This window comes from Myotis lucifugus, unplaced genomic scaffold (assembly GCF_000147115.1).
Source record: "Myotis lucifugus unplaced genomic scaffold, Myoluc2.0 scaffold_483, whole genome shotgun sequence".
Classification (NCBI taxonomy): Eukaryota; Metazoa; Chordata; class Mammalia; order Chiroptera; family Vespertilionidae; genus Myotis; species Myotis lucifugus.
In genome coordinates this window covers 327671-353779 of record NW_005871531.1, presented here as the reverse complement: position 1 = coordinate 353779, position 26109 = coordinate 327671, and the positions used below count along the sequence as shown (strand labels likewise).

The 26109-nt window shown below is 49.0% G+C and overlaps 1 protein-coding gene across 1 annotated transcript in view; it reads right to left on the bottom strand.

Annotated features, from left to right (window-relative positions):
• The window catches only part of PRKN (parkin RBR E3 ubiquitin protein ligase), a 429225-nt gene that overhangs the window by 284688 nt on the left and 118428 nt on the right, over positions 1-26109 (bottom strand). The window contains exon 2 of the mRNA XM_023744713.1: positions 2805-2968. Within this exon, the coding sequence (XP_023600481.1) occupies positions 2805-2968 (164 nt within the window). The remainder of the gene's footprint in view (positions 1-2804; positions 2969-26109) is intronic.

Below are 26109 nucleotides of genomic sequence, written 5' to 3'. Positions count from 1 at the left end.
TTACTGGCCCCTCCCGACCTCCCAAATGAGGAGCTGCTATGGTGCCAGGGCCACAGCCTCTCCCTCTACGCAGGTCGGTGGCCTGAGCCCGCTGCATGAGCCAGGAACTCTACAAAGAAAACGCATCAGCCCATCAGACCACAATAATGTGACCACAATAATGTGACCGAGGGTGAATAAAGTGGCCCGAGCCACGGCTGTCCCGTCCGCTGCCTGCGGGACAGTCCCCAGACGTCACCTCGCCAGGTCAGGCTGCCTCACCTCTCACCGCCACAGCCCCGGGCTGACACCCCTCCCGGCGGCCTCGCTCTAGCTCTCTCACATGAGCCCTCGGGGCCCAGCCGTCACCACCTGGGGGGCAGCTCCCTTTCCCTCCCTGCCGAGGCCCAGCCTCTGCTCCGGGTCTGGAAGGACAGGGCCGCCTTCGCCCAGGGCACACTCGCTCCTTCTCCGGCTCCAGCACCTCCCGAGCGTCCACTCAGCGGCGGCTCTTTCCGCGTGACTTCTGCGGAGACCTGGCTCCCACCCCGACAACTTCCTGACGTGTGTCTGCTCCTCCAGAGGCGCCAGTCACCGGTCCTGGCACAGCCATTGGGTTAGGGAAGGCGGCCGCTGACGGTGAGCCCTACTGATGTGTGAGCCCAGCCTGTGGCTCCGCCTGGTACTTGCCTTAGAGCCCTGCTCCCTCCGAGGTCTGATGACTCTGCCTGCCCTGGTGCTTGTCAAAATACAGACTCTAAATCCACAGACATCGACACACAGATGGTTTCAGCCATTGGTCTAACCCAGCGGTTCTCAACCTGTGGGCCGCGACCCCTTTGGTGATCGAACGACCCTTTCACAGGGGTCGCCTAAGACCATCCTGCATATCAGATATTTACATGACGATTCATAACAGTAGCAACATTACAGTTATGAAGTAGCAACGAAAATAATTTTATGGTTGGGCCACCACATGAGGAGCTGTATTAAAGGGCCAGAAGGTTGAGAACCACGGGTCTAACCCATCAGGTCCACAGGTGGAGGTGAGGTGCCATAGGACAAGCATGTCAAACTCGCGGCCCTCGGGCAGCATGCGGCCACAGTGAATTGCGGCCCAGCCAATATAATGATATGTAAGAAACGTTTTAATAAAAATTTTGTAACTTAATTTTTACAATATCCTGTTATACATAAATATTAATAACGAACTACAACATTCGCTGACTGATTACTATAATCGTGTTGCATTCATGTCCCTTACGTGCCTTAAGCGCAGGCGCACCATTTCTCTCCACTAACACTAGCAGGGAATATTTTAGCAGCTGATGGCCATATTGGACTGACTTGTTTGGTGTGTGCAACAGGAAATATTTCGCTTTTGGAGAACAAGAAAAATAGGTTTATTTGTGTTACGCTTATTAATTTGTGCAGTTATTCAGTGTCTGGTAAGTTAATGCTCAAAAAGAGATATTAATTTTTATTAAAATGTTCTATTATTTTATGTTAACGATGACTCATTTATTTCAGTCCTTTGTATTCAGCATGTCTCTATGGAAATAAACCTACGTTTCTATGAAAATTGAAGCTTATGTTTTTTTGCGGCCACATCAACGTAAACCTGTTTATTTGGCCCGTGTTAGCCTCTGAGTTTGACTTGTTTGCCACAGGACCTCAAACTCCCAAGCTTTGGGGAACATGAAACATCCCGGTCCGAGGGGCCCTTTGAGAGTCACTTATTGGTGAAGGAGACGCTCTTGGACTTAGAGGTCGGCGGGGAAAGGAAAAGCTTTCTAGTTGATGGAGACAAAAAATACCCAAACACTTGAGCGCAGCCACCCCTTGCTCTTAGGGAAAGCAATGCCTACAAGCTCCGCACAGAGGCTGTGCACCAGGAACAGCCTGCCCGCAGCAGGGGGCCTGGGAGTGGGGCGAGCTGCATGCCTATGGCCTCCTTTGGGGTTCCCACTCTGAAAGCACCCGCAGAGCAGCTGACATCATCCCCAGGCGACAGTGATGGGGTGTCTATAACGGAGGGACGTGGGGTGCCAGCCAGCCTCTGTGACAGCAGCCCCCACAGCCCACTGTGAGCTCCTCTGTGAGCGGGTTAGAAAGGGGGTGTCTGGGGGCCTCAGCAGCCTGACCCCCCACAGAGAGCCACCTCAGTCCAACTGAACCTTATCAGAGGGACAGGGACTGCAGGCTCACTAGTCCCCTAACCAGTCATCACCTCATTCCCACAGAAATCACTGTCCCAGTGACCCCGGGTGCAGAGGATCGGGGCTCCCCTGTGGCGGGAGCAGTGCAGCCCCCAGAGAAGACAGGGGAGCCCTCTCCAGCGTGTCAGGGGCCTGCTCCCCGAGTTGGGGGGCTGGAGAGGGGTACCCCCACGCGCTGTGAGTGGCCCTGGGACGCCCTCCCGGGGTCAGTCCCACAGGCAGGCGCAGGGCACCGCTGCCCTCCGGGGGCCACACTGGGTTATAAATCCCTCCCGCGCAGCCCTGAGCCGTGGATCTGAGCGTTTATTCGCGTCCTTCCTCCTTGGGATTCTCGTGGAGTAAGTGAGGGAGGGATTAGACACGGAAACCGTGCCCTGCTGCTCCCGCTCAGCCTACATTTATTCACGGTCTGTCCCCCCACTACTACCGCCCCCCGCCCCACACACTCAGCCCTTCCTCTTGCTGCTTCGCTGCATAATTAAGGTCAGAGTTAATGAAGTGGCGGAGTCCAGTTCAGGGAGTCCCCAGGCGCCGTCTATTCTATCAGATCCGGGCCCTGGATGTCAGCCACGGGGTGCGTCCCGGCCCAGCCCCCCGGCCACTCACCTGAACCACCAGGTCATTCCTGAGCTCCTTCCCCGCGAAAATCACGCGCAGCTGGTCGGCTGGAACCCCCTGTCGCTTAGCAACCTCCTCCTTGAGCTGGAAGATGCTGGTGGCAGAATCCACCTCCACTGGGAAACCGTGGCTGGAGTTGAACCTCACGAACACTGGCCGAGAAAGTGGGGAGAGAGAGAGTGAGATCCCTCTGGTCCTGGCACAGGGACAGCCCGTTTACAACCAGGTGCCCGCCCCGCCTGCCAGGAGTGGCAGCCTGTTCCCTCACTCACAGCTGCGGGCTGTGGGGTGACAGTGGGAGACACATGTTGTGTCAGTGACACAAACGAAACTGCTGCTCCCCGACATCGTCCTGGGACAGGGCCGAGGCAGAGCGCCTGTGGCTGGAGCTGTGCGAGCCCCGTGGGGTGATCAGCGACGGCCCGGCAGCTGCCAGGTCACCCCTCCCTCCAGGGCGCCTGTCCACACACTCAACCCGAGCACTCAGGGAGCCCCGGGCGCGGGCGGGTTCTGAGACTTTCCGCTAAACGAGGTTCGACAAAACCAACTTCACCGCAGGTTCGACATCGACAGCATGAGGCTCCTCTGCCGTCTGGGCGACCTCATCACATAGCGGAGCTCGTGGGGGGCCTGCTGGGCAGCGACGGAGGAAATGCGGCCGCTGGGCCCAGCCCCAGGCTCGCTCTCCTCGCTGAGGTCCGAGTCTGCCTCTTCTTCCCAAACCAGCGACCCGCTCCCCCCACTGGAACTTCTCCCCCTGCCCTGGGGCCCTCTGCACGCCTCCTCCCCCGGCCTCACGCCATCTGTCCTGTCACGGCTCTCGCGGAACCTTCCAGATGTTGGCAGTGGCCTCCCCCTGACGCCTCACACCATTCTGCTAAGGAGGCCCTCCCACAGCCCCCCGTTCTTAAAGGCTCATGCTGCTCCCGGGGGAGAAGACTCCAGCCCCCTCCCTCCGCACACACCTGTACCCAGCACTGCCTCCGCCAGGCCCCACATGTGCTCTGCGGAGCTACATGTGTCCAGACAACACACACAGACGATGCCTGGCCCATCGCTGGCCTGGGTCACGCCACACCCTCCGTCACCGGGGTCGGAGGCCCATTCAACTCCAATGTGACCTCCTTCCGACCCGCTCACCGTCCGCCCGGAGGCCGAGCGCCCTCGTCAGCCAGTGACAGGCCCTGCAGCCCCGCAGCCTCCTCTGATGCAGCCACAGGGAGCGTCCCTACCCGCTGCGGCGCCAGAGGGACCCGCACAGTCCTGTCTGCGCAGAGCTGGGGCTGTGGCAACCATCGGGCGTGTCCAGGTCTGAGTTGCGAGTCGAGCTCACAGGCAACAGGTCCGCACTTGTCCAGGTGCCTCGCCCTCCCGGCGGCAGCGTGCGCAGCGCTGCACAGACCAGCGTGTGGTTTCCGGGTGCAGCTCTAGGAACCAGCACCGTGAACACCAAGCCCCATCCACCACCAGGAGGGCATCACAGGATCCCCCCCTGGAGTCACACTGCAGTTTAGGAACCACGGCCCAACGTTAAGCCGAGCCGCACGCACGATCTCACCTCACCTGGTGGTTACAAGGGTCCGGTCATTATCAGCTGTTACCACGTTAAGAATCTGTTGTTTATGTCACATAACTCAGTGCTTGACTGTCTGCTGTCAGATATCATCCTTTTCGAATGTCTGACATAATCTTAATTCCTGACGGTCCCTAAGTTCTTTCTGGTCGGAAGCCGAGTCCAGACCCCACACCCAGCATCGCGGTGCGAAGCGGAGAGCGGGACTCCGCCTGTGACGACCAGCCGCCACCGGGTCAGCTCCCTGAGGAAGCAGTGCCGGTGCCAGCACTTCAGACAAAAGGCCCAGAACATGAACAGAAGAAGGGACGTTCTGGTGGGGAGGACCTGCCAGGAGGAGCACATTTTCAAAACACAGGGCATGCGGCCAGGCACACCGGCGGCAAAACCCGTCTTTCCAGCTGGGAGAAGCGAAAGGCCGAATCGGAGAAAAACTGCCTCCGAGAAGCACGAGGGGCGTCTCAGAGGGACAGGAGTCAGAGAGGGAATGTCACCCTCTGTCGACCGTGTCTGGCTGACGGCGGAACCACGGGGTGCAGAACACACGCCGCGTCTCCTGGCAGGTGACAAGGTCTGCTCGAGGATGGGGGTGACCCCACCGCGCAAGGGGGTGGACAGAGCCTTCCTCTCCAAGGGCGCCTTGTGGGCAGATGAGCGAGAAGAACATCACAGGAGGAAAGGACTTCAGTGAGGAGATCCAGGTCAGCGTCCACAGTGATGCATCGTTGTGACGATGTGCGCCCTGGATACGCTGCTGTGGGAAGAGCATTTCATCTCCGCGGCCGTCCTCTCAGAAACACACAACCCGTCTGATCTTGAGAAAAGCATGAAGTGAAGCCCACATGAGGGACAGTCTGAGAATTCCTGACCAGCCCCTCCAGCGCACAAGGTGAGTCTGAAACGCCGCGCCACCCAGGGTGGCCGGAGGAGACCTAAGGTCATGACTAAACGCAATATGGTCTTCTGGATGGGATCCCAGAAGAGAGAGAGGACATTTTGCAAAAACAGAGGAAATCTGAGAAAAGTTTGGATTTTAGTTAATAAAAATTGTCAACACTGGTATTAATTATAAAAATCTAGTATAATAATATGTCAAAATAAGGAACCTGGGTATGGAGTACAGTGAGAACTCCCTGTACTATCTTTGCAATTTTTCTCTAAAGCTAACACTACTCTAAATAGAAGTTTATTTTTAAAAAGTCTGGACTGATTCAGATCTCCTTCCAAAGAACAGATTTTTCAGTTCAAATCCAACTAAAATAATTGTCTCATAAAACAAAAGAAACAACTGTCATCAGAAAAAAAAAAAAGAGACAGAATCCAGACTTTCCAAAAATCACATTCATAATGTTCAGGATACAATCACAAAATCACCCAATATTTGAAAGAACCACAAAAATAAAGCACATTTTCAGGAGAAAAGAAAATCAACTGAGACAAACCCCGAGGTACCTCTGAGTCTGGAAGTAGTGGCCAGTATGACTATCCTCAGTGAAGTAAAACTACGTATTCGTGTGACGAATGGAAGGACAGGACAGACAAGCAGAACAATGGAAATCACAGAGAAGAACCAAATGGAATCTTCAGAAAGAGAACTACATTACCTGGAATGAAAATTTATTGGGTAATTAACAAAATGGAGATAAGAGAGAACATATTAATGAAGAGTAGAAAGGAAGAAGATGAAAAATATGAACAGACCTCAGGGACCTAGTAGGTGATATCAAATTGTCTAACATACATGTAATTTTAGTAACAAAAAAAAGAAGAGAAAATGAGGCTGAAAAATTATTTGAAGAAATAATGCCTAGAATTTAGAAATTTCTAATGAAATAAACTTACATATTCAAGATGCTCAACAAACACCAAGCAAGATAAACATGAATAAGACCATGTCAAGGCACATCATAGTCAAATTATCAAAAACCAAAGATAAGGAGCAAGTTGTAAAAGCAACAGAAAAAGAGGACCCCCTACACACAGGCTTAAAATAATGTGATTGATGGTTAATGTCTCGTCAGAAACAAAGGAACCAGAGTAGAAGTACAACACCTTTAAATTCTTCAAATTAAAAACAAAATACAAAAACACTGCCAACACAGAATTCTATATCCAGTAAAAACATCTTTCAGGAATGAAGACAAGATAAAGAGATTTTAAGAAACAACTGAAAGAAAACTAAGAGAGTTTGTCACAAGCAGACTCTTCTACAAGAAATGCTAAAGGAAACTTCACACTGAAGGAAAATGGTATCAAAGGAGTACCTACCGGATTTTGAAAAATTTATCTTTATTGTTGAAAGTGTTACTGGTGCTCCCTTTTTTCCCTCATTGACCCCCTCCACTCCACACCCGCCCCTAACCCACTGGATTTTACACTGCGCTCTTGCGCTCGCTCTCTTTCTCTCTCGCGCTCTCTCTCTGGCCCTCACCCCCCACTCTTTTTTTCTTTGACTAATTCTTGTATTTTCTTCTTTAAGTCTTTAGCAGAAGCCACGTTATGGGAGGTGGAGAATGGGAGGTAAGTTTATTCTCTGTAAAATAGGAGATGAGAGCACCTGCCTCATGAATTTGTTGTGGGAATTAAATGAATTAACGTACGAGAAGTGTTTAGAAAAGTACCTGGAACACGATACGTTCCAACAGTTTTTGGCTCTTGCCTAGGCCCAGTATGTGGCTCAGACACGGTGGCTACTATGCCAGGTGCACACTCTGACTGTCTGGTTGGCGGGGGTGGCGCTGTTTGGGGAGAAATGGGAGTTTCTGCTAAAGGGATGAGGACTTCTTCTTGGGGTGATGGAATCTTCTACAATTGATAGTGGTGATGGTTGCACAACACTGCGAATAGACTGAAAGTCGCTGAATCTCACACTTTAACTGGTGAATTTTACAGTCTGTGAGTGAAATCTCAGTAGAGCTGCCTCCCCCAACACCTGTCCCAAAGTCCCTGTGTATCCATGACTTCCTAAAGGACGTGGCAGGAGACAGTCACCAGGTCATTTTGGAACAAGCACATGGATGAGTGCGCGTTCATTTGCTTTAAATGGCTTTCTTTCCTGATTTCACCCATCATGGAAGCCTGCGATTACGAGAAGAAATGTACAAACTGTGTATATGTCACCTTTTGCATTTAGGTGTCTGTTTTTATAATGTGGTAAACTTTTGTTTTGAAATATCACACAGTTGGCGTACCTAGAACTGCTGGACGGACCCAGAATAGTGCTAATGACAGAAGAAAAAAGAGGCCTATATTTCAGCTCTTAATCTAGAAAATCGAATTTGCTCAAATTACTCACCCTGTTCTCATTTCCATATGCTCTAAAGTACAAAAAAGATGTAGACCAAACTGCTGGTGACATTGAAATTCATTTATTCATACCTTCGACAAATATTTACTGAAAAGTGACCATGGCTGGGCGGTGCCAGAGACGTTAAACAGAACCCTGCGCCACAACCCGACCTGTTTTATTCCATTTGTTCCGGTGCCACAGACTGAATGCTCCGAGAACAGGGGAGAGGGAGTGGCTGATGGCTGGAGGAGGTAACAGCTCTTCAGAGACAGGGAGAAATTCATGGCGGAGCTAGGAAAACAAGCGCAGAGTGCCCGGAGGGAGCGGTTTTTAAACGGCTCCCAAAGGGAGTCCTGGTTTACAGTCCCTCCTACAGGAGGAGCGAGCTGCTCATTCATCACCGGCTGTCAGTGCTGTGGGACGGGCGTGGGCAGCAGCGAGCAGACAAAGCGAGGGGCGAGGCATCTCACAGCCGGGGATCCGCACACGTGCCCTTCTGCGTCTGGCCTCTCCCTCTCTGCACCAGGGTCTCCAGGTTCATCCATGTGGGAGCACGTGTCGGAACCCCATTCCTCTTTACGGTCAATGACCCTTCAGTGTGTGGATGTAACGCATGTGTCTGTGGTTGGATGGGCATTTGGGTTGCTTCTACTTGCCGGCTGTTCTGGGTAACGCTGCGGTGAACGTTCGTGTACATGTTTCCATGCGCATGTGCCCATTTTTCTTGGGAATATTCCAGCAGGACCATGTGGCAACACGACGTTGGACTTTTTGAGACACTGTGAAGACTTCACTGATCATCAATATTGTGCAAAAGTGATAGTTTCACACAACACTGCGAAGGCAGTTTTATCAAACTAGGAATGTCAGGTTAATGCATTTGCGCTCCCATGACGCACACTCGTATTTTACATCACCGTATCGCCGTCTAAGTCCGTCCTGCCGTATTTGGACCGAGGTTGCCACTTGCTGATGACAGCTCCCGGTGCTACGGTAATGCCAACCACCTCCCTCTCCGATGCGCTACGAAACCTCAGGAGCGAGGTCTTGTGGCCATAAATCTCAATGATTTCTCAGCTGAATTTCCTTGATTATTTTCTGCAAGAGGCCCGATGCATGAAATTGGTCCAGGGGGCTCGGCCCTCGCAGCTGCGGTGACTTGCCTCGGCCCTTGTAGCCCCGGCTTCATCCGGAAGGTCATCCGGAAGGACATCCGGTCTAATTAGCATATTATGCTTTTATTATTATAGATGTTTTAAACTAGTTCCAATATTAAACTTCATACTGCGTCCTGTTTTAATGGACATAACTGACATATAACACCGAATTAGTTTGAGGTGTACAACATAGAACATATGTTACATACGTACTTAATGTGAAATGATTACCAAAGAATGCTTTGCTAACATCCATCGCTACAGAGAGTTTAAGATACACTCTCTTAGCAGCTTTCAGATACACACTCCAGTATCGTCACCTGCAGGCAGCACCCTGTACATCTCAGCCCGGACTCATTCCTCTTATAACTGGAGGTCTGTGCCCCTGACCACCTTCACTTCCCCTTTTAGCCATAAGTCTTGGCTCCTATTGGGAAAACATGGCTTAAAGAATGATCACACTCTGAAAAGTTGAACGAAAAAGGACAAGTCACTGAAGACAAACTTGTGGGCACAAATCCGAAAGCACAGAGCTTTGGTGTCGCTCGTGCACAGTGGAGCTTCGCCGGCAATAAAATGATAGTTTGCTGAGAACAGCAAAACACATCCATTCACTCAATGAGATGAAAATTCTGATACTTACGTTTATGTTAAGAAAATCCAAACAGGAGGCTTCCCTGACTCGGAAGAAGCCAGGTATTACCGTTTAGCTTGATCGTGTGCGTTTGGCAAAGGCTTTTCAAGTTGCACAAGGTCAAAAAAAATCATGTAATTCGTGGTTTTACTAGTACGTGTTTTTTTGCTTGCTTGTTTGTTTTTTAATAAAAAGAGAGGAGGGAAAAAATGGAGGGTAGGAAGAAGAAAGAGTAGAAAGAGAGGAAATATTTCAAGAAAGTTTTCAAAACAAAAAAGCCAGCTTTGGAAAACCGCCTGCAAGGTAAACGGGTCGCTAGTGACGGGAGAAAAGCGAGGGCTGCTGGCCCCGTAGGCTCTGTCCCTGTGTGGGCTGCGGGGACGGGACCAGGGCGGTAACAGCGCATCTGGTGCGAACGCACCCCCAGCACCTGAGGGAAGAGACGCCTGTGAATACCACGTGCTTTCCCAGCCGCTCCGCCTCCTCACATCTGCGGGCCTTAGACCAGTGATGGCGAACCTATGACACGCGTACTCATTTTTTTGGTTGATTTTTCTTTGTTAAATGGCATTTAAATATATAAAATAAATATCAAAAATGTAAGTCTTTGCAAATATCAAAAAATTTCTATATGTGACACGGCACCAGAGTTAAGTTAGGGTTTTTCAAAATGCTGACACGCCGAGCTCAAAAGGTTCGCCATCACTGCCTTAGACACACTCATCCAGGGCTCTTATCCATCCCCAGGTGCCCTGAGATCTGAAAGCAGGGAGGGAAGCAGATTGGCCTTTTCTCCACATAATGACATGATCACTCACATCGGAAGTAAGAGCACAGACACACAGCACTTCATAGGGGAAGACGGTGCTCAAGCTGCAATGGACCTGCTGCCGCTTCGTGTTTGGCATAAATAATCGCAGTAACAATGGTGACCAAAGAGATAGATCAGCACATCGTGTCAGAGGGAGAGGTTCAACAAATGACCCCCGTGTTCAAGGACATCAAGCTGCAGAACCATTTTTCTGGAGGTGTTATTTAGGTAATAAGGCATTTCTTTAAAATTTCAAGATAGGCCTGGTGGCGGGGCTCAGTAGTTGAGCATTGACCTATGAACCAGGAGGTCAGGGTTCAATTCCCGGTCAGGGCACATGCCCGGGTTCCAGGCTTGATCCCCAGTGGTGAGTATGCAGGAGACAGCCAATCCATGATTCTCTCTCATCATTGATGTTTCATCTCTCTTTTCCTCTCCCTTCCTCTGAAATCAGTAAAAAATTATATTAAAAAAATTTCAAGATAGAAGAAATGCTAATGTTATACTTATTACCTAGATGATGTTAAGTGCTGAGGGCAGGGGACACATGGAAATTGACTTCACCTGCACACACTGATATGGAAATTTTGTCACCATACGGAGTTTTATACGAAAATTTACTCCTGGCTAAATTCTTTGATAAGTTTTGTGTGTCCTTGAAAATCCACTAAAATTGAGTTATGATGATGATATTTAAGAATTTAACAAAGTTATCACAAGAACATCACACTCTGATTTTTTTTTCTTTTCACTCTCTCTTCCTATCCGCAACCCCTGGCTATATGGTGACTAATATATCTTAATGTATTTCTGTGTATCAATATTTTTATTATGTTATTTCTTAAGATGACAACTCCAAATAATAACTAGTGCTGAAAGAAAATACAAGGACCACCAATATTTTTCTTTTCTTGACATACTCGCAGATATATATTTTTATGTTTAGAACAAAAGTTAATAAAGAAACATGCCCGGCTTATTATTTCTAGATTGATTGCAGAAATAGCTGCTACCATTTTTGATGATGTGGAAGTTTATACGTGTATCTGATGAGGCAACGGCTGTGGCAAATTACTTCCAGAAAGTAACGCTTCTCATTGTTTTTCTCTCCTCCCCTTTCCACTCGCGTTACGGAGCGAGGGGGCCTGGCCTGTGTGAGGAGGTGGGAGCGAGCAAAAGAACGCTCACCTGTGCCCAGTATTACGCCATTCTTAATTTTCAGTGAAAGGTGACAAGTCACTTGCTGCATCTGCTTCTACTGCAGAATAAAAAAATACCGCTATTCTCTTTGGTTTGCACCAGTTTTTCCTTTTTAACACCACCCTCTTATTGAAAGATTCGGTGAGTTTGCCTAATCGCTCGCTGTTAAGTAAGGTCACAAGAACTATCTGTGTGTACTGCATACAAGGGTTGTAATATAGATAACTCTGTGTTAAAACAAGCAGCAAATACACTAACCCCTACTGTTATCACCAGCTTCTAGAAGAATCCTAGCAAATTAGTAAGCAAATCTGGTAAATAAAAAATATACTGAGTCCCACTACTCTTCAGTTACTGCTATGATTCCATTATTCCGTTTATTACTGTTGTGAATCTGTTTAGAGGCCCACTGCTCGGGGATGTCCGCTTGACTCCCCTCGGCACACCTGACGCTTCCTCCCGTCGTTCCTGTTCTCCAGGCGCTGAGCGTCCCAGACAAACTTCCTCCCGGAGACCAGAATCTGCGTCTGCTTTGTTCGCTACTTTATCCCCAGCCCCTGGCACAGACTACTGCTCGGTAAATACAGGCTGGGTGATACTATGACACATGTATGATACTATGACACATGCATGACATGCGGCAGGCACGTATCACACGCTGACTCCCTCCCCACCTGCTCCTCTTTCGTCTTTGCCCAATAAGGACCATCAGCAAGGAATGGTTCATGCCCCAAACTTACGAATCCTCATCAATTTATTTATTTCCCTTACACTTCTTACTCTTAAGCCCTTGGTTCTATCTCCAAAATATAGCGAGGACTGTTCTGCTCTCTCTGTCTCTCTGTCGCCATGACCTCTCTCGAGTGTGAGCAATGGCCTCATAGCCCCTCTTCCTCCTTCACACGTGTCCCTCCCAGGAGCAGCCGGTGGATCTCTCGCCAAAGGAATACAGTCATGTCACTTCCCACTCACACCGTCCCGATGACCTGCTGCTCACAGTCTAGCACACACTCCGATGCCTTGACCTGCCAGGAGGGGTGACCGCGTGTTCCATGCTCGCCTGCCCATACGGATAAGTCCACCATGGAAATATGTTCGAAAACTCCTTTTAAACACAACCGTACTTCTCTTCAGGTGACTTACTTTTAGTGACAAACCACCAAATCCCATTTCAACAGCAACAAAGATAATTTTTTTAAACTCTTCTACTGTCCATGAAAAACAAAACAGATTAAATTTTTTCACCTGTGACTTTGGGGGGACACACCTCTGTGATAAAGCAGGGATGGACTCTGGGGAGCGGGAGTTGTCCTGTGTCCTGTGTGTGGTGGAGGTTACTGAACCTACACGTGTGTAAAAGCTCACAGAACTGCGTAAAAAAATGAATTTAGCTACATGTAAACTTTAAATATTTATATCTTATATTTAAACAGACTAGAGGCCCAGCGCACACGAAACCCTGCACGGTTAGGGCCCCTGGACCCAGCCTGGCCTCCGTCGAATGGCCTCTGCCGCCCTGTGACGCCATGTGAAGCTCCTCGCCCAGGATGCTCCGAGATGCTGTGGCCCCCGCCCCTCGACTGCTTCGTGAAACTCGCCGCCGCCCGGGTGACTGCTCCACTAAGCTCACGGCCACCCCGCAAGGTAGCCGGCCACTGCAGCTCAACAGTCTCCAGTTCTGCCTGCCGCCACCCCCCCCCCCCCCCCCCCCAATGGGAACGGCTTGGGGGGGGGGCCCGGGGAGGGGGTACCGAGAGGTGCTCCATGCACTTCATGGTGACTGGTCGCCCGTTTGGTTGTGACGGCACCTAGCTCTTTATATATATTAGGAGAGTATAGGAAATATATGTTATATAAATGTTATATATAAATATATATTTTTATGCTTAAAAATTGAAAGGGAGGTATAGGAAATTGAGACTACAATGCAGATCAAATCCTGTGAAGGATATAAGGGAGGGAGGAAGGGAGAAAGGGAGGAAGGGAGGGAGAAAGGGAGGAAGGGAGGGAGGGAGGAAGAAAGGGAGGGAGGAAGGGAGGGAATCTTATGCTTCCCTGAGGTTCTATGGATGTTTGGCAAGGTCAGTGGGGGCCCCTGAGCCACAGTCACGTGTCAGAGCACAGCATCTCCCTGGAAAGGGCCACCTTAGGGCCCTGCTGTCTCTGTCACTGGCTGGGAAGAACCCAGAGGGCACCCAGCCTTCCTGTGGCACAGGGTCTTCCTGACCCCTGAGCTAGGTCCCGTCTACATAGGGCAAGGCTACCGAACTCCTGTCTGTTAATCTTTGTCCGCTCTCCACACTGAACTCTCCCTTACTGTTCGTAATACTTTCTGGGCTTTTCTGGGCTAAAACCATGAATCTGCAAATAATGAAATATCACCTCAACATTTTCACTTTTTACACATGTGTTTACTTTCTTGCATCTAATTGCATTTCTAATATTTCCAAACCAATGTCAAATGCAGTCCCACGGCGACAGCCTTGTCAGTGCCTTTCCGGAAAACACACCCAGTTTCCCATGTTCAACTTTAACCGCAAAAGATTGTAGGTGGAAAGTCTTGTTACAGGAGACTCAAATGCAAGGGGCTTTTTTGTTTTGTTTTGTTAATCCTCCCCCAAGGATATTTTTCCCATTGACTTGTAGAGAAAGTGGAAGGGAGGGGAGAGACAGAGAGAGAGAGAGAGAGAGAGAGAGAGAGAGAGAGAGAGAAGAAAGGTGGGTGTGAGAGACACAACCATTGGTTGCTTTCCACACACACCCAGACTGGGGCGGGGACCAAGCCTGCAACCGAGGTACCTGCCCTTGACCAGAATGGACCCTGAGACCCTTTAGTCCGCAGGCTGACACTCCAAACACAGCCAAACCGACCGGGGAGAGGACTGTGGGAGGAGGAAGCAAGAATGAGGTAGTTGCCGCCACAGGAAGGTAGGAGGCCACCCACCACGTCTGTGGCGGTGGGCATGGCCTGCCAGGAAAGGGCCCTTCTCAGCCGTGTCCCAGTGAGCGGGACGGTGAAGGGTCATCCTGTGACAGATCAGGTCGTTCCGTGACGCGCCGTGTGGACAGGTGTGGGGAACGGGCAGCCTTGCAGGCGGCCGGAAGGAGGCTCAGTGGGCACAGTTCTTCGACGGCCAGGGAGCCCGGGCCCTGTGACAACCGGGCACTGTGATTTCTTTTGCTTTGTTTGCAGTCTTTGCTCATTTGCCTACTGGGCACATCTTTATTATAAATTTGTAAGAACTGTTTGCATATTAAAGAAATTAGCCCTTTTAGCATATGTATTTAAAGTTTTTTTTAACTTTTTAAACGGTTTCTTTTTTTAAAACAGTTTATCACATCTCAGGGTCATGGACATGGACCACAGTGTGGTGACTGTGGGTGGAGGGGGCGGAAGAGGAAGAGGTCATAGACGGTGATGAGAAAAGGAAATAAGTACATAAATATATAAATAAAAATAAAACAGTGCATCACAAACATTGTTCACATCACTTTTCTTAGAGGAAATCTTAATTTTTATGTAGTCATATTTACTATTTTTTAAAAATCTTCTGGCATATACTCCTTAAAAACCTTAAAGTCAAATTTCATCACTAACCATTAATGATAATGTAAATTCTAGAACCGAGAATATGTTGTGATTTCAGTGGGTTTGCAAAAAGTAGGCAGGTTTTGAGGGCATAAATTTGTCATTTTTGTAGTTAAGCCACTGGAATATATTTTGGGAAGTTACAGCATTGCTTTATTCCTTAGGAAAACATGAATATTTAGGAACATTCTCCAATTCAAAGCCCGTGATGAACTAAGTACTCCTTGGAGGAGTGGTGAGCCCGGCTTTTGCTTCCGGCGTTAAAACGCGGTCAGAGCCGATAACGGGATTTGCACAGGACGTTTTTAAAATATGTTGACACAGTCGCTTCCATTATTTTTCAAAGCACCAGAGTAGCTGAGGGACATTGCTATTTTAAAAATGCTACTCAGTACAACTAATGAATTTACAAAATAGTAATTGTTGCCTTGGAGGTCAGAAGTAGATTTAATGTGAGCGCAGAAAACCAGAGTAAGTGCGGTGGCCTCTTCTCGGAACAGGAAACCGCTCTCGCGCTCGTCCTCGTCCCCAGAGCTAGCGACACAGTGGCTGCACAGGGCACAGGGATGCCCGCCCCACCCCCGAGGGACCGCTGGGCACTGACAGCCACCCCCCTGCCCTGACACCAGCGCCTGGTCTCACCCACCAGGTCCGCAGGCCTGCGAGAGGCCCCGGGGCTCAGTCTTCGATGCGCGCGAGAGCAGGTCTGACTGCAAAGCATGGTCCGTGCTGGAGGCGCATCCGCACAGACCTCTGACAACCATTTCCCACAGCAAAGACAGCCCTTTTCGGTTTTTTATTTTGTTTCATCTTTTTCTCAGATTGTAAGTGGATTGTTTCTTATTTTTCTTAGTGCGTACAATTTTAAAATGGAAGTGCTCCCCTCCCCACCAACACCTTCCGAATTCCACCCCTCAGGGCTCAGCGCTGCTAATATTCTGTGCACATCTCTCCCGACCTTTTACACTCTGTAGTATTCCGTATGTGCACATATCACATGTATGTGTACACCAGCTATATATCATACATGTGTATACAGGGTGGGGCGAAGTAGGTTTACAGTTATTCATATGGCACATGCTAATGAGCAAGGATACAGGGTAAACTGTCTCATGTCCTCACAGTGTAACCCTCCTCTTGCCTCACCCTGTATTCATGTGTGTATACATATCTATCTATAACAATAATCTATAATAATAAAAGCGTTATATGCTCATTAGACCAGAGGTCCTTCCGGACAACCTTCCTGATGAAGCCATGGAGGGTGGGGCCGAGGCAGCCGTGGCAGCAGCAGGGGCTGAGCCCCTTGCACAAATTTTGTGCATCGGGCCTCTAGTCTCTCTATATAAAAGGCTAATATGCAGAGTGTCCCCTCAGGAGTTTGATGGGGAGACTGGGAGTTCTATCGCTATGACGTGCGCTGACCACCAGGGGGCGGCGTGGAATGAAGGAAGGCCCCAGCCGGCAGCCAGCAGCTGGGGAAGGAAGGCCCCAGCGGTAGCTGGAGGCCCCGATTGTCCCTGATCGCCGGCCAGGCCTAGGGACCCTACCCGTGCTCGAATTTTGTGCACCGGGCCTCTAGTGTATATATAAACATGTCCATCTATACTCTGCTTAAACAAAAGTGGTATCACACTGAAAGTTCTCAACAACACATCACAGAACTCCTTCCACTAAATAGCTACGTTCCGCCCCACACACGTGTCACCACCTCTGCAAACACTCTTCCTGGAGGCTGCCTTCCACTGCTTCGAGTTTCCATGGTGAAAACACTGCCGTGAGAAGGGCACGCTATTGTCTTCTGTTCGCATACGCCAGTGGGACAGAACACTGCCAGTGGGATGTCTGGGTCACGGTATCACACGCTGGACAGCGATCTCCTCAACGGCCACTGTACTCACACTCCCACCAACGGGAGAGTCTTTTACAAGACGACATGCTCAACACGGGTTAAGAAGCGATCTACACGTGAGGCACCACAGGGAGCGGGTCCCGGGATAAGGACCCTGGCGCCATGTAAACATGCATCCAGGGAGCTGCACAGGGCCCTCCAGGAACATGGAGAAGGCGTGACCATGCTGGGGGCGGGGGAGGGAAGGCAGGCCTGGCCCGGGACTGGCGTAGACGCTGGCGGTGCCACCATCGGCCCGGCCCTCGCAGCCAGGGCCAGCAGCCACTTAAGAAAAACAAATAAAATCTGAGCGCCAACCCCCTGGCCAGCAGCTTACAAAGCTTGACCCCAGAGGTCAACTCGGATTGGCAAAAGGCTCTCCATTGCGGAGTCCTGAGTCCTTGCCCTGGCCAGACAGTCTTGCTGACATTCATGCTCTCACACAGGCTGACAGGCTTCGGGGGATAAAAAGAAGAAGAGAGCAGAGCGGCGTTTCCATCTGCTTGCACAGAAGACTGAGTGTCCCCTATGCTCCCCTTTTCCTTAAAAAAGGCAAACGCACGCCCGGCTGGCGTGGCTCAGTGGTTGAGCGTCTACCTATGAACCAGGAGGTCATGGTTGATTCCCGGTCAGGGCACATGCCCGGGTTGCGGGCTCCTGAGCCCGTTGCTACAATTACATCATCTTTATCCCCCACCCCATCCCCCACCCCCCACCCCCAAGCCACCCGGAATGCCCCCCTGGTTTGCGGCTACAATCTAAACTCCGCCAGTCAAGACAAAATATTTCAAATGAAACTACTGTGGGGTCCGAGGCAGCTATGCAGTCGGATGGTGGCCAGGCTGGGAGACACTAGAGCGCTAGAACGGAAGATGGCGGCGGAGCTTTGGCTGGGCCGGAACCTGGGTGACCTCACTCAGCTTTCCTGTCCTGGTATGAAAAGCCAGGCTAATGCAGTGCCTCCTATAGTCACCACAACGACAGGAGCTGATGCCTGGAAACTGAGCACAGTGAGACCTCCCGACTAACTGGCGGCCGTGGTGACGACAAACACTCGGCCTTCAGACACCCTCCCCTCGCCCTCACACGGCGGGAACTGTACGGACACATCCTGAATCCCACATTACACCAACCTCACGCCGACTTATGTCCTCTGGAAGACCGAATGCAGAGACACATCCTAGTCAGTTAGGGTACTGCTTAGTCAGGATTAACCGGCCTCCTGATCCACAGGCTCTTTCATCAGCGAATTCTAATAATTAAAGAAACCACTGAAATAGGTAGAAATTAAGGAGTTTTCCTGAAACATCCTGATTTTGTTCCAATGCTCTTAATGTGGGTGAAGGCCTCTTAAAAAATGTTTAGGTCTCAACAGTATAGATTAAAATGATAAATTGCAGAGAACGCTGCCGATGGAAAAGTAAATTTATGTTTGCTTGCATGGGCGACTTCTACATTCTCTGTAATGGATTTTACATAATAGGAGCATGTATTTGGTGACAGTAATAGGCCCGCTCACGCAGCTGGATCTACGGCACCTCTTCATCACTGTCAGACTGAGTCAAACCTGGTTTCCGTCCCACATGGAAAAGGCCCCACTTTTCCAAAACACCAAACCATGCACGTGCACTCATTTAGAAGACTGTTCTCCTCAGTAGGTTATCAGTGTTTCATACAAAACAAATCTCTCTGCAGACACCGGCACACACCAAGCAGCATGAGTCAGGGACACGTGGGTTCAAATTCTAGACCTGCTCGCTGGTCGCGGGCACGTGACTTCCACCAGCAGCTGCAGTTTGCTCTTCTGCAAAAACAGAAATAATTTCCCTCGGATAGGACTGTCACGAAGGTTAAATTAGATATTATACCTAAGAGAGCCTCATAGAATGGGGAAGCAGCTGATAGATTGTAGCCATAATTATGTGCATGAAGATTGGAGAGCACTCACCGCTTCCCATGTTGTTTATTCCTTCAAGGGTGTACTTTTATGACAACTATATTTGAACATTGATCTGCTGTTGTCTGGGTTTACAATGAAATCATCTTCATAACAAAGACCTTGACATTTCTCCAAACCTCCTTTAGCTGGAATCCAATAGGAAATTCCTATGTGTACAGGTATATGTATTCTTATTTCACATGTAACAGTATATTTCCAGATTGATTTTATTGATGTTGTAATGGCTGACTTGGATAAAGTCCAAAGCACCTGACCTTTGCTTTAGCTCGGCTGGTACAGCGGCTCGCAGCAGGAAGAGAGCACAGCTGGTGCCGTGGCCTGAGCATTACACCCTCCCTCCATGCAGCGCGCAATTGGACTGACAAAGGTGGCGGTGCTGTCAATGTTTCATACATAGCAGATGCTCCATAAAGAAAGACTCAATGAATTTAAAGTTGGCAAGTCATGCCCTAGCTGGTTTGGCTCAGTGGGTAGAGCGTCGGCCTGAGGACTGAAGGGTCCCGGGTTTGATTCTGGTCAAGGGCACATGCCCGGGTTGTAGGCTCAATCCCCAGTGTGGGGCGTGCAGGAGGCAACCGATCCATGATTCTCTCTCATCATTGATGTTTCTATCTCTCTCTCCCTCTCCCTTCCTCTCTGAAATCAATCAAAATATATTAAAAAATAAATAGATAACATTGGCAAGTCATCAAGAGAAAATTTTTATTTTAAATACGCTTAAAAACTAACTGCACTTCCAGAAATAGGAAAAGGAGTTAATGGTGAAGCAAAGTCTCAGGTGTGATAAACCCAGAAAAACATAACCCTCCCAACGCCGATCGGGAAAGCAGCGCCCAGAAATCAGCGCCCAGCCGTCTCATAGCAACTGTTTAGGATGCTCAGAGAAGAGCTGTGCTTCCGCTCCAGGGGACCGCCCTGGCTCTGCACTGTCCTCGCTGCAGGACCTCGGCCACCTCTCAGAGCCGCCGTCTGGCGAGGCTGAGGGAGTCCACAGGGGCCTCGGTACCGCGGGCTGAAACTTTGCAGTGTCCTGCCTCCTCTTAGCTCACTGGATGCGGGCGCCCCCATTCCTTGTATGTTACGTAATTCCACAATTTGATAAACATCCGATTGCTCACCGTGTTCCATTTTTTAAGCAATTGTAAAAATGATGCCTCCTCCCTTTATGCTGACAGGGCCCCTCCCCCGCGGTGACCTCTCCCCCCGAGTCTCACAGCCGCGCTCTGCACCTCCGGACACCCCTCGTCCGCCTGGGGTGAGGGTCTCCCCTGCGCCCTCTCGCCCCGGCCCCCCTGCACCCGCCCCTCCCTGGGTCTGGTCTGTGTGCCCACGTCCTCCCTGCTGTGCACCCATCTGCAGAATCCTTCTGGAACCGTCCACAAACCGCTGCCCTTTAAGCACCCGAGTCCTGGAAGTCAGTGCCCAGCCGCCTCACATGTATTCCTGAAGGTGGATGCTAGTGAATGGCTTGCAGTGCGACACAAGGAAGACATGATGTTGTTTGTAAAGGAAAGCGATGTTCCGAGCGCCGGCTGTTGTTTGGAGCAGCAGCCTTCAGCAGCTCCTGTCATTCAGCGCTGGCCCTCCGGGCAGCAGGCGTGAGGCTCCTTAACGCTCCCCGTCCAGGCAAGTCAGAGACCCAGGGTGCCCTTGCCTTTGTTCACCCCCCATTTATTAAGCAATATTTCAAGAGCGCGTGTTCATTACCGCCAGAGAGGAATTGGACTCCAACATGCCCGACTTAAAAATACTTTGGCGGCTCTGAGTGCGTCTGGGAGCAGGTCCAAGTCCTGGGCACGTTTCCTCCTGATCCGGCCCCTCCCCCTCCCAGCCTCCCATCACTGCTCCCTGCTTCACGCTTTATCCTTGCCAGCGGGCACACCCTCCCACCTCTGCAGATCTCGCTCTCTCTGCCAGGAAATGTCTCTCCTCCTCCCACGTCCTTCAGACCTAATGCCCACCCGAGGCAGATCCCGCCTGGAGACTTCCCCCGGGTCCCGTCTGAGCTAAGTTCAGAGGAGCTGCTCCTCCTACGGGCGGCCTCAGCACCCTGAGCTGTCCTTGTCGTAGCTCTCACCCCGTGTCCTTATAGCTGACTCTCCCTCTCACCCACCTGACGGTGACAGGCCGTGGGAAAGCCGTGCCCCTGTGCCCACGGCCCAGCACAGCACCTGGCAGACTGTAGGCGCCCGATACATGCTTATCAACGCAATGACTGTTATTCACGACCGAAAAGTGTGAGACGGGGACAACCACAACCAGGAGACAAGACACTAGAATCCCAGAGACCCAGACATCTGTTGTCAGGACTGAGAGACCTTCAGGAAAGTATTTCATCGCTTCTGTAGCTCCTGGAGTCAGCTAAGGGGGTGTCGCCAGCTCTCCTTAGCTCCTGGGCTGTGTGACATTTCCTAAAAGTGACAAAGGCCTAATGTGCCTCCCGCCACGGGGAGTAACTGGCAACTGAGAAGACTGTTTGCTCCTGGAGACATTCTCTATGTTACTTCCAGGTTGCGTGTGACAGGCCTCGGACGAGTGTGTGCGGTATCAAGCCTACCAGCTTTCCCAAAAGATCTTACACAAAATAACGCCTTATAAAAAGGACTGATGCGCCGCCATGTTCATGGATTGGTAGAATCAACATCATTAAAATGTCCATACTACCCAAAGCAATCTATAGATTCAATGCACTCCCCATTAAGATACCAACAGCATATTTCACAGACCTAGAACGAACTCTCCAAAAATTCATATGGAATAAAAAAGACCCCGATTAGCTGCAGCAATATTGAGAAAGAAGAACAAAGTTGGAATGATCACAATACCAGATATCAAGCTGTATTACAAAGCCACTGTTCTCAAAACTGCCTGGTACTGGCACAAGAACAGTGGAATATAGACCAATGGAACAAAACAGAGAACCCAGAAATCGACCCAAGCCATTATGCTCAATTAATAATTGACAAAGGAGGCAAGAGCATACAATGGAGTCAAGACAGTCTCTTCAATAAATGTTGTTGGGAAAATTGGACAGATACATGCAAAAAAATGAAACTAGACCACCAACTTACACCATACACAAAAATAAATCAAAATGGATAAAAGGCTTAAACGTAAGACAGGAAACCATAAAAATCTTAGAAGAATCCATAGGCAGCAAAATCTCAGTCATATGCCGAAGCAATTTCTTCACCGATAAAGCGCCTACAGCATTGGAAATTAAATAAAAAATAAACAAATGAGACTACATCAAAATAAAAAGCTTCTGCACAGCAAAAGAAACCATCAACAAAACAACAAGAAAGCCCACTGCATGGGAGAACATATTTGCCAACGTTATCACTGATAAGGGTTTCATCTTTAACATTTACAGGAACTCATACAACTTAACAAAAGGAAGATAAACAATCCAATGAAAAAATGGGCAAAGGACATAGACACTTTTCGAAAGAGGACATACAGAAGGCCGAGAGACATATGAAAACATGCTCAAAGTCACTAATTATCTGAGATATGCAAATCAAAACAACATGAGATACCATCTCACACCTGTCAGAATGGCTATCATCAACAAATCAACAAACGACAAGTGCTGGAGAGGATGTGGAGAAAAAGGAACCCTCCTTTACTGCTGGTGGGAATGCAGACTGGTGCAGCCACTGTGGAGAATAATATGGAGTTTCCTCAAAAAACTAAAAATGGAACTCTCATTTCACCCAGTGATCCCACTTCTAGGAATATATCCCAAGAAACCAGAAACACCAATCAGAAAGGATATATGCACCCCTATGTTCATAGCAGCACAATTTACAGTAGCTAAGATTTGGAAACAACCTAAGTGCCCATCAGCAGATGAGTGGATTAGAAAACTGTGGCACATTTACACAATGGAATACTACGCTGCTATAAAAAAGAAGGAACTCTTACCATTTGTAACAGCATGGATGGACCTGGAGAGCATTATGTTAAGCGAAATAAGCCAGTCAGAGAAAGATAAATATCACATTATCTCACTCATATGTGGGATATAATGATCAACATAATTTGATGAATAAGAATAGAACCAGAGACAGATGGCAGGGGAGGTGGGGGGGGGGCGGGTTAGAGATCAACCAGAGGACTTGTATGCATGCATATGAGCATAACCAATGGACACAGACACCAGGGGGGTGAGGGCATGTGCTAGGGGGTGGGAGTTGCCTGGGAGAGGTCAATGGGGGAAAAAGGAGACTCATGTAATACCTTAAACAATAAAGAATTTTTTTAAAAAAAGACTGCCCTTGGCACTCTATAAACAGTACTTGGGTTAGTAAGGAGATGGCTTGTTTTCTTCCCAGTTACAGCCGGGATGGGAGGGAGGCTTGCTCACAGCGATGCTAAGGCCCATGGGATGTCCGCAGCCCTGACCTTTGCAGGGACGGGCAGTATCTCATTCCCACTCTGCCCTCCAGACTTCAGACTCATCTCTCTTCCTTGTCAGACCAAACCGTCACCCTAGGCCAGTGATGGCGAACCTTTTGAGCTCGGCGTGTCAGCATTTTGAAAAACCCTAACTTAACTCTGGTGCCATGTCACCTAGAGAAATTTTTTGATCTTTGCAACCATAGTAAAAGAAAGACTTATATTTTTGATATTTATTTTATATATTTAAATGCCATTTAACAAAGAAAAATCAACCAAAAAAATGAGTTCGCGTGTCATAGGTTCGCCATCACTGCACTAGGCGCTGCCGAGTGTCCAGGGGGCTGAGCTCCATCCCCCTGAAGGTGCAAGGAATGGGGGTTCTCAGCACATTCCCATGCTGTGAACCCATAGCCAGGTGACTGTGCAGGAGACATTACTGAATCGGTAGGGTCTGTTTTCTTTTAAAATGGCTCACATGCTTTCTAACACAAAGGATTGAATAAGGTACGATCAGAAGTCAATTTGCATTGAATCTTACCTTTATCTTAATTAACCAACAATATGCAACTAATATACTGTCTGGATAGCATCTGAACATATTAAAATGAGGGCCTTAAAAGTACTTAAAAATTATGCTCCTTTGGGTATACTGAATATTATTTTTTAAATGTTGTAAATATTTTTATTTTTGTTTAGTGAAGATATTTTTATACTTTTCCTCCCATTCTCCAAAGGATAAGTTCTGAATTAGCAAAGACTGAATAGTGAGGTTATAATGGCATTTAAAAAAGTCAAGCCAGTCGAGAGGGCACCTCCATGTAGCCCTCACTTGGAGTCGGCCTCAAGCCTCAAGCCCTTGGTTAAGTTAATTAAGCTCCTCAAACTCGGGCCTGTGCACGGGGAGTAGTCACCAGGGACGTGCAGGTGAAGGGCAGGCAGCAAGGCCTCAAAGGACGCCCAGCAGCACCGAGATGCAGGGGGCAGAGGTGCAGGGCCTGGGCCTTCTTGTCAGGGCAGCACTCTCTGAAGAGGAGTCACTGACAGCTGACCCAGCCCCGCCCTGGGGTGCAGAGGAACACGCCCAGCCCCCCAAGCTCCTCTGGCTCCCTGGGGCTGAGACGCACAATGTATTGTTGCAATGCAGGGAAAAGAGAAGCAAACTAGCTCTGGAAATTCTTCCGCTGGCCCACCTGGCTGGATAGAGGGGTAGGAAGGAAGACCATGGGGGACGCGCACACAGCACATTCACGAGCCCCCAGCAGCGCTGACCACTGTTCAGTGAAGCAGCCACGCCCGGGGACAGCGTAGCATTTTGGGAGCCCGAGGACCATCGGCACCAGGACGAAGGAAGCGCGGTGGGCTCTGCTCGCGTGCGGGCTCTCCCCAGGGGTGACAGTCACACAGTAGGTCTGCAGCATGGGGGATATTTCACACAATTAGGTATTCCATGCATGCACTATTTCACACAGACACTGTAGGGCAAACAGCACGCCGGATAATTTTCCCTTTAGTTGAGTACGTACACATTTCATTATGGCACACTCCTTCACATTACTATTTCCACTCAAAAACTGTAAGTGAAATGATTTTTTAAAAAATTGAAAACCAACTTCTAAGTGAAAGATAACATACATTTTCAGGAAAGGGGTGAGCCCAGCATTTTAGAGAATTGGAAAAGACTGGTGATGACCAAGTCCAAGTTTCTTGTGTCACAAACACACAAGATCCCCAGGAAGTAAACGATTGGGTTTTATCCAACCTGCTCGGGTACACGCAACAGAACCTGCTTCCGGACCCCGGACAGTGATCCTTTCAGCAGAATGTGCGGTGCTGCATAAATTTATGTTCAGTTACTAAACTAGGACTGAAAATTAAAGGGGTCTACGTATAGAAACATGGTTTCGTGCATTATATTTCTTTTATATATTACCATAAAAATAAAATATAATGGAATAAGCTTGATTAATATTTAACAGATTAACTTTCATAAAATATAAATATATTTATAAGAATAGATCATGGACTATTATTTCTCAGAGCAGAATGGGGTATTCTATAGGGAATTACATACATTCTTCTTTCATTCCAATGTGGCATTTATAATAATCAAATGTGTATTTGATCACATAGAAGACTTCAATAAATTCCAAAACATAGGAAAATCTCAGACCACGATATTTAAATGGAATCCAAAAAAGTATAACCAACAATAAGAGGATAGTGTAAGTATTTTAACCACTTACAGATAAAGTAAGCCTTTTAATCTTGAACAAAAGGGAAAAATCAAAATTATGCTTTAAATGATCTATAAGTAGTTTCAGAAAAAAAAAGAAGAAGAAAACACCTAGAATATAAATATGGGCAGAGTGCCACGGGAGGGATTGAGCCACTCCCCATCCTGTGGGTGGAAAAGGGGGCTGGGGGACGGGCAAGGACAAGGTGGGAACCCCAAGCTAAGGAAGATTAGGAAGGACTGCAAACACAGGCAAAAGCTCTGAATTGCTTGTAGAGTGAAAAGAACTCACCAGAATATTTTAAGCAACAGAGGACGACTTTGCGGCAACACAGCTGACTGAACTCAGGGGAAGGTCCTCTTTCTTTGTCAGGGAGTTGTTGGGGGAGGGGGGGTAGTGGGGGGGGGGAAGGAGAAGGCAGGGAGGAAGGAGGGGAGCTGGTGGGGGTCAGAATGAGGGGGGGGGGCCATTTCGGGGGGCGATCTTACCAGGCGGGCCCTCCCGGAGGCGGCCGGACTGGTGGTGGGCGCGGGGGGCTGCCCCCTACCGGG